The following is an 8,731-nucleotide window of genomic DNA, read 5'->3' on the forward strand; positions in this document are numbered from 1 at the left end:
CGCCAGGCGTGGTGGCGCATGCTTGTAATCCCTGTGCTTGGGAGACAGAGACAGGAGGATTGCACGGGTTCGAAGCCAGCCGCGCTGGCTTAAGAGACCCTGTTTCCAAAACTAAAAAAATAGGTCTGGGAGTGTAACCCGGATATAGAAGGGCTTCCAGAAACCCCAGTACCACCAAAAAAAAAAAAAAAAAAAAGCAAACAAAAACAAAAAACAAAAAAACACAGATATCTAGCTGGGCAGTGAGGAATATCTGTCATCCCAATACTTGGGAGGCTGAGACGGGAGGATTGCAGGTTCAAGCACAACCTCAGCAACTTCAAGCGACCCTCACTAACTGAGCGAGACACTGATTAAAAAAGAGCCTGGCACAGTGGCGCACGCTTGTAATCCCAGGACTTGAGAGGCTGAGACAGGAGGATAACAGGTTCAAGGCCAGCCTCAGATACTTAGTGAGGCCTTCTGCAACTTAGACCCTGTTTCAAAATAAAAAGAATAGCCAGGCGTGGTGGCGCACGCTTGTAATCCCAGCATTCGGGAGGCTGAGACCTGGAGGATCGCGGTTCGCGGACAGCCTCAGCTACTTAGTGAGGCCCTCTGCAACTCAGTGAGACCCGGTTTCAAAATAAAGAATAAAAAATAGGGCAGGGTGTGTAGCTCGGAGGTTGAATGCTCCTGGGTTCCATCCCCAAACCCGCAAAATAAATAAATAAGTGAATAAATAAATAGGGCTGGGAGTGTAGTTTAGAGGTAGAACGACCCTGGGTTCAACCCTCAGCTCTGCAAAATAAAAAAATAAAACATATAAAAATAAAAAGGTTGGGGATATAGCTCAGAGGTAGAATGCCCCTGGGTTCAATTCCCAGTAACTCCCAGCAAAAAAAAAAAAGCTCCATAGATACCTAATAATGAACGCCAAATGTCTTTAAATGTATATCCTTTATGAAAGTTAGATTCATACCATGTAATGCCTGGTATTCTTAGAGATATGTCTAAACTAGTTTCTAATTACTTAAAGGAAAATCTTAAGTACCATAAGTATCATAAAAACAGAATTGCAGAGATAAAGAAGCTTTCAGTAACTCTTCTAGAGCGTCCCGTCAAGGAGGAAGCTTCTCCCGCCCTACACCTCGGGTCCTGCAGCCAGAAGTGCCCAACAGTGCTCCTGCCTCACCTCCCGGCGGGCTCCGGCCCTGAAGTCACCTCATTTCCAGCCAAGCCCAAGGCCCCTCCACTTGGACGGCTCCCCACCCCCACCCCGTCCCCAGAAGATAACGTTCTACTCTTACCGGAATGTGAACCTCGACGTCACGTTCTTCCAGACCCGTCCTTGACAGTCCCAAGTGGTCACTCCTTGGGGGCTATGCTTTCATCAGTCTGAGTACAGCTACCGAGAAAACACAGAGTGCCCCCTGCCCGCCCAGCTCTAAGCCCACGGCTGACTCGTCTCTCTATCCCCCAAAGCTACCTGAAGCATCCCATGCACACGAACTGCTTTACAACCACTTGTCACACGAGAGTTGCAAGGCTTCCTTGGGGTGGGGGCAGCCTTGGAGGTTGGTGGTGCTGCCACGGCCAGGCAGGGGCCCCAGGCACAGCTCACTCAGCACAGAGCAGCAGACCAAGAGCACTCATCCCGGCCCCCCACTTCGACCCTCCCCATCCTCTCTGCACCTTCCACTTCTCATCATCAAAACCAGCTCCACCCAAACTGCACAGAGCCAAGCTCCTTGTCATCTCAGGATGGAGGGACACCATAGCTCACAAGACACCATGCACACCGGGTCACTTCTCACGGAGAAAACCCTGGAGACCAGGCCTCAGTCACTGGGCGCCATCCTTGCGCTAAGTCCGCCCCGCACAGGCTCGGCCCCAGGTGGACCGCAGCTTGACGCAGCTACAGCAGCGCACAGCCGCGAGGGACACGCAGCCGGGCTGTGAGCAACGGAGGCCGCAGGCTGGGGAGAGGCTGGAGGCCTGCGGCCAATTCAGAGAGTGTTTATTCACTGTGTCTTCCGGATCCAAGAGACATTTACGGAACAGATAAAAGCAAGACAAGCAAATGAGGGTGAAATTGCAAGGGCTGACCTGACACAACTGCCCGAAGGTATGCTTGAACTAAACAGGAACGTGTTTCAGCCCAGCACAGCGGTGCACACCTGTAATCCCAGTACTCGGGACACTGAGACAGGAGGATCACAGTTTCAAAGCGGCCTCAGCAACCTAGAAAAACCCTCAGCCAGAGGAGGAGGAGGTGGAAGAAGAAGGAGGAGGAGGAGGAGATGGAGAAGTTTTGTTTCAACCATATCATCTATACACACACTGGGCTGAGTTCCAAAAACAAAGACCCTACTAAAAACTTCCAAGGCTCACTTAAATCTTGTTTGTTTTTATTACAACTTCTAACCTATAAAATAATTGCACTACTTCCTAGGAAGCAGTCACTGAGCTACGTATATGATATATATTAATGTATTTAAACCTTTTAACAGCCCAACACAGCAGATGTTCTATCATCCTTGTCTAATAGTCGAAGAAACAGACTGAGGATAAGAACTGTCCGGAGAATCCCCAGGAAGGGGGCAGAGGAGGACGGCCACCATGTGGGGGTCATCAGAGTCCAACCCTGACACCAGGACCAGGATGGTCTGTCCCATAGCACCTTAGGGAGACCCCTACCCCAGAGAGGCGACCAGAAGCAGGGCCTTACCCGTAGTGATCAAATAGGCATCGGGAACCGTAATGTCGCACACGTACGGTGGCTTGGTGGAGGTCAATGCTGGGGTGCCAGCTGTCATCTCGGGAGTCGAGCTGGTCACGGGATGGAGGGAAGGCAGGGGCAGGGCCGCGCTGCCCCCCTGGGGGCTCTGACTTGCAGTGTTGCCGTCCAGGGCGGTGTCCACCATATCACCGGCAGCAGCGGTGCTGTTAGAAGTGCTGGGCTCGGGGGACGTGTCCCATGGTGGGTCTGTGGGTGGGAACGAGGAGCTCACAAGGATGGGCTCTGTGGTTAGGGGCGAGGGGCTCACCTCGGGGACAAGGGAGGGTGCTGAGGACAGGTGCACGTCGCTGATCGCCACGGTACTAGTGGGAACGACCTCAGAGAAAGAGGGCAAGACAGACGTGCGGGCCTCGGGAGCGCTGGTACGGTCATCAGCAGGTGTCGGAGTCAAAGACAGAGAAGATTCGGTAGAAATGGGCGTGGAGCGCAGGGCAGCTGGCAGCGATGTCGTGTCAACACGGTGAGTCGCGACGTCAAGGGTGGGCTCAGCACCGGCGGGCGACAGCGCAGTGACCGCGGATTCGTGGGGAATGAGCGAAAACTCTAGATGAGAGGTAGTTTCAGTGGAGACAGAGGTAAAACGAGGGTCAGAATCTGTCGGCAACATCGTCGAGGCCCCAGGAAACTCAAGAGACTCGGAGGGGAAGCTTGAGACCGCAGACACGGCCGAGGGACTGGGTAGAAAAGCGACGGTTGTTAAAGGGAGGTCTGAACTTGGCCAGAGCTGAGGAGATGCGAGGCTTGTGGACTCAGCAACGGGAAGCTGAGGAGACTGGGAATTGACAGTGTCGGACAAACTGAACGCGTCAGCCTGGGTAGCAGAGGACGGAGCCGGGAGGGCGGGTGGATGGCTTGAGGTCGGGGACGAGGGAGCAGGGGCTTGTGACGATGGAGGGGCCGGGCTGCTGGAGTCTAGCGGTGGCGTGGAGGAGGAAACGCTGGATGCAAAATCCCAAACACTTCCAGATTCATATGCAGAAACACTGGCGTGCTCTTGGCGGGAGAAAACTGAAGATGCCGCTGAAGGAACCACACTTTCCCGGGTGAAGGGACTGGATGAATCTCCGGCAGCAGGTGACGGCGTGTTTGCCAGGACAGAGAGAGGCGAGTCCAGAAGGACCCCGGTGGTGACCGAGAGCAGCACAGCGGTCACGCCAGCTGGCACGGTGGCGCCCGTGTCGGCAACAGAGGATATGCCCAAAGAGGGGTGGAGTGACGCCGGCGCAGAGAGGGGGTCGTGGGAAGGGTACACCGCGGTGCTGGGGATGCGGCTCACAGCGTCCTCGGACCACACGCCAGCGCGCGCTTCTGAGGGGCCCACAGTTCTAGATGCAAGGGAGACCACGGGTCTGGAGGGGAAAAGCGTATTATATTCTTGGGGATCTTCCTCAAATTCTGAGAAGTCCGTGCCCGCGCTGCTCCATGGAGAATGGCTGCTGGTTTCCGGCGTGGCCACAGACAGGGTCTCGGGCCCATCCCCAGAACCCACGTCCTTCTCCACGAGGCTCGTGGCCAGGACTAGCCGAGGAGACGCCGTGGCACAGGATGCACACCACGTGAATGGCCTGAGGAAGGACGCTGGGCTCCAGTCGGGAGTGTCGTTCACACGACTGGGGACCACAGAGCTGCCAGGCAGTTCTGAAGTCTCGCTGGCATTGCTGGGAAGGAAAGGGTCATGAGAAACACTGACTGATGGAGAAGAAAACGGTACAAATGCCAGAGGGGTGGGAAGTGTGCTGCTGAAGGTGAGGGCCGGTGGGGACGCGGTGACGGTGGGTGACACTCTTGGGGAGAAGACTTCTTCTGGATGTGGACTCCAAGTGGTGGTCACATCAGGGTATTTGTCTGTGCTGATGTCCAGGACATCCCCTGGCGGCTGCGAGACGGCCCCCAAGGGCAGCGATGGCTGCTGAGCAGTGCCTTCGCCCGATGGCCAGGGCGCCGAAGACCACGCGCTGGAGAGAAGGGCTTCGGTACCCTCTGTTACCATGACCACCATCTCCGGCCAAGTCCTGCTTGATAACTGGCTGTGCGTTTCAGTAGGATAAAGCACCACGGTCCTACTGGGAGTTGGAATTGTGCCCTCGGAGGTGGGAAAAGCTGACCGGAGAGTGCTGAAATGGCTGGGGAGCTCCACAGACGTCGCCGGTTGTGGCACTGTGCTTTGCCAAACCAATGCCACATCTTTATCCTGTAAAGAAATGATGGCGGGTAACGACGGAGTGAGCACGGGCTCGGGCGTCTCTCCGGGCAGCTCCGGTGGGTTGGCTGTGAAGTACAACGGTGGAGACGCCGTCCGGGAAGCGGTCCAGTGAGCATCTGGCAGGAAGTTATCCATTTCGTCGTCATCGAGGGCCACCTTGTTACTCGTCACCAACCCATAATTTGCCACAAAGATGCTGCGTTCTGCTGTACTTTGGGTCTGTTTTCCGTGGCTAAAAAAGGATGTATCAAAAGGAGTGGCAGATGGAGAGGAAGTGACAGGGGGAGACCTGCTTGGCTGGGGCCCTGGAGCGGTCTCTGTTAAGGCCACGTGTGCAGCGCTGTGCGAGGTGCTAATCTCCAGCAGGAGCTCCCCGGAGGACAGAGAGAGGTTGTGCTGGTCCAGGGGGAGCTCACCTATAAGAAAACCATAGCTGGGTTAGCTGTGGTACAGTGAAAGTCAAGCTGCTAATGTTCTGCTTCAGGCGTCAAAAATTACTCATTCAACAAACATCCGCTCACTGTAAACATCCAGGATTCATGGCTGGAAGCTCACCAGCTAGCTGAAGCCAGAAATGCAAGGATTACCATGGGGACCGTATCTTCAAGTATTCACCAACGTGAGCACCGCCTTCACTTAAGCTTGTGCATGTGTGTACACACTTACATTCTGTTTCCTCCTACTTTCTAACACACACTCCCATCCCCACAGAGCCACGCAGTGTAGGATGAAGCCGGCCTTGGTTGTCTAGGCATTCTGTCTCACCTATCACACAAGGAAAGAGAGGTCAGAGAAGGTCAAGAAATCAGCTCCAGGAGACACCCGCACAGGGAAGGTGGGGCCTGAAGGAGGCTGCCCTGACCCCCAAGCCCATGGATTTTCTCTCTGGTGATCCGAGCTGACCCCCATGAGAATGGACAGGAAGCTCTGGACGGCACCAAGCACTATCTGGACGGCACCAAGTATGAGTGCCAGTTTCCCAGCTGTGCTCCCGACAGCTCTGGGCACGCGCCAGGCATCTCCAGGCTCACTTCCCCACCCCTCGCCCACTCTCAGGCCTCCGCAGCAATGCTCTGGCCAAAAAACTCTCCTGCAGTTCCCCAAACCCAGATTCTCTCTGGCAACTTGCACGGTCTTGTCTTTGTGCCTGAATCCCTTCCCTGGCTCTCCACCAGGGGTACTCCTGCTAGACCCTCAGATCAGTGTAGATAAGACCGCCCTCCTCCATACCTGCCGTAGGCAGGGTTAGTGTCTGCCCCTAGGCCTCTCTACCTTCGCCCTTTTCCATGCCCCATCAAAACTAACTGCCTGCTCCTCAGACTGTGAGCATCTCCCGACAAGGACGGTTGATCTGCTTTCCTGGTATCCGGCAGAGTGACATATGGCGGGAACTCAGTGAGCAGCTGCTCTGTGAGTGAATGAGTGGCGTCTGGGTACCAAACCACCCATCATCTGCTCAGGTGCTCAAACTCCATCCTTGTACAGTTGTCATCACTGGAAAAGTTCAGTTTAAGTTCACTGGTAATGCCGACACGTTGCCTAGAGAAGCCGGACCGGCGACGGCCCGGCCGCCGACGAAGCGCTGGCTGGGGACAGAGTGGTCACCGGCCCCAAGGCCTTTGGCTTGTCCTAAAGATGCGTGGAATAGTACAGGGATCGGTTTTAGTGCACTCTGCTTTAAGAGTGGTGTCCTTATTAAAAGGAGATCTAGGGACACGTACACACACATACAAGAAGCAGAGCATGGGACCGGAAGATCAAGTCACGAAACACCAAAGGCAACAGCAAACAAGGGGAGCTAGGAACACGGCATGGAACGTCCCCCGCGCAGCCCGGGAACTGACCCTACCGACACCTTCATCTTAGACTTGTAGCCTCCAGAACTGACACTGTCATTTAAGCCAAAACTGTATGTGCGTGTGTGCATGTATGCGAATCTATTTATACGTGTATGTATATTCTCAAGTGTGACTTTGTGAAAGAACTAAATAAAAAGTCTCCCCAAGTTTAGAATCTATATGATTCGTATGGTCCTAATAACTGTAAGTTAAAGTCCTAATTTAAAGTAGACCAGGAGTCGGGCGCGGTGGTGCGCTGTTGTAATCCCCGCGCTTGGGAGGCTGAGACAAGAGGATCGTGGTTCACACCCAGCCTCGGCTACTTAGTGAGGCTTTCCCCAACTTAGCCAGCCCCTCTTTCAAAGTAAAGAGGTTTTTTTTTTTGTTTTTTTTTTTTTAAAGGCAGCTGGGATCCGGGCGTGGTGGCGCACGCTTGTCATCCCGGCGCTCGGGAGGCAGAGACAGGAGGATCGTGTAGGTTCGAAGCCAGCCGCGCGCACTGGCATAGGAGACCCTGTTTCTAAATAAAAATGTTAAAATAGGTCTGGGAGTGTAGCCCGGAGGTAGAAGGGCTTCCAGGAACCCCAGTACCACCAAAAAATAAAAAATAAAAATAAAAATAAAAATAAAAATAAAAATAAAAATAAAAATAAAAATAAAAATAAAAATAAAAATAAAAAAATAAATAAATAAAGGCAGCTGGGTGTGGTGGCGCCGCTTATAATCCCAGCATTTGGGAGTCTGTGACGGGAGAATCATGGTTGGAGGACATGCTCAGCTACTGCTTAGTGAGGCCCATTGCAACTCAGTGAAACCCATTTCAAAAATTAAAAAAAGGGCTGGGAGTATAGCTCGGAGGTAGAATAACCCTGGGTTCCAGCCCCAGTACCGCAAAAATAAATAAATATAAATATAAATAAATAAATATAAAAATAAAAGGGCTGAGAGTGTGCCTCATGTCTGGGTTCCATTCACAGTGTCACAATACATACATGAATACATATATTAATAAAGTGTACCAGGTCTCCAACGTCTGTCAGAGGCTAATATAAACTATGCCCTGGCGGGCATGGCGGCACACATTTGTAGGTCTAACTACTTGGAAGGAAGAGGGGCAAAGACCATTTGAGCCCATGAGTTTGAGATCACTCTGGGCAACACAGAAAGACCCTGCCTCAAGAAGAAGAAGAAAAAAAGCCGGGTGGGGTGACACACGCCTGTGATCCCAGCACTTGCGAGGCTGAGATAGGGGGATCATAGGTTCACAGCCAGCCTCCGCAGCTTAGTGAGGCTCTCCACAACACAGTGAGACCGTTTCCAAATAAAATATATAGAATAAGTCTGGGAGTACATCCCAAACGCAGAAACCCCCTGGGTTCCATCCCCAGGACCAAAAAGAGAGAGAGAAGATAAAAAAGGTCCCCAGAAGAACCTAGCCTCACAGTATTCCCACTACTAGTATTCCAACTAATATAAGCACGAACTTTTGAATTAAAACACAAAGGAAAATAAAGTATCATGAAAAGTCATGAGAAACCCATGGGAAAAGCAAAAAGAAACCCACCCAATGTAGTATCAGATAATAAAGACTTCTTATCTTGGAATCAAGGTTTTTTGTGTTTGTTTTTGCAGTTCTGGAGATTGACCCTGGGACACTGTGCTTTTCTAAGCTATACCCCTATTTTATATTCTGTGTGTGTGTGTGTGTGTGTGTGTGTGTGTGTGTGTGTATGTGTGTGTGTGTGTGTGTTACTGGGGATGGATCCCAGGGGCATTCTACCTCTGAGCTGTACCTCCAGCCCTATTTTTTTTAATTATTCTTTATTTTGAAACAGGGTCTAAGCTGTGGAGGGCCTCACAAGTTGCTGAGGCTGGCCTTGAACCTGTGATCCTCCTGTCTCAGCCTCC

At 52.4% G+C, this 8,731-nt stretch overlaps 1 protein-coding gene across 1 annotated transcript in view; it reads right to left on the reverse strand.

Moving 5' to 3' along the window:
* KIAA1549 overlaps window positions 1–6,912 on the reverse strand; it is a gene marked incomplete at both ends in the record, with an annotated part of 84,306 nt that extends 77,394 nt beyond the window's left edge. The window contains 3 exons of the mRNA XM_080701241.1: window positions 2,711–5,401; window positions 6,469–6,571; window positions 6,835–6,912. Coding sequence (XP_080557367.1) covers window positions 2,711–5,401; window positions 6,469–6,571; window positions 6,835–6,912 — 2,872 coding nt within the window. The remainder of the gene's footprint in view (window positions 1–2,710; window positions 5,402–6,468; window positions 6,572–6,834) is intronic.
* Window positions 6,913–8,731: the final 1,819 nt, after the last annotated feature.

This window comes from Muscardinus avellanarius (genome assembly GCF_963383645.1).
Source record: "Muscardinus avellanarius genome assembly, chromosome: 9".
In the NCBI taxonomy this organism is placed as follows: Eukaryota; Metazoa; Chordata; class Mammalia; order Rodentia; family Gliridae; genus Muscardinus; species Muscardinus avellanarius.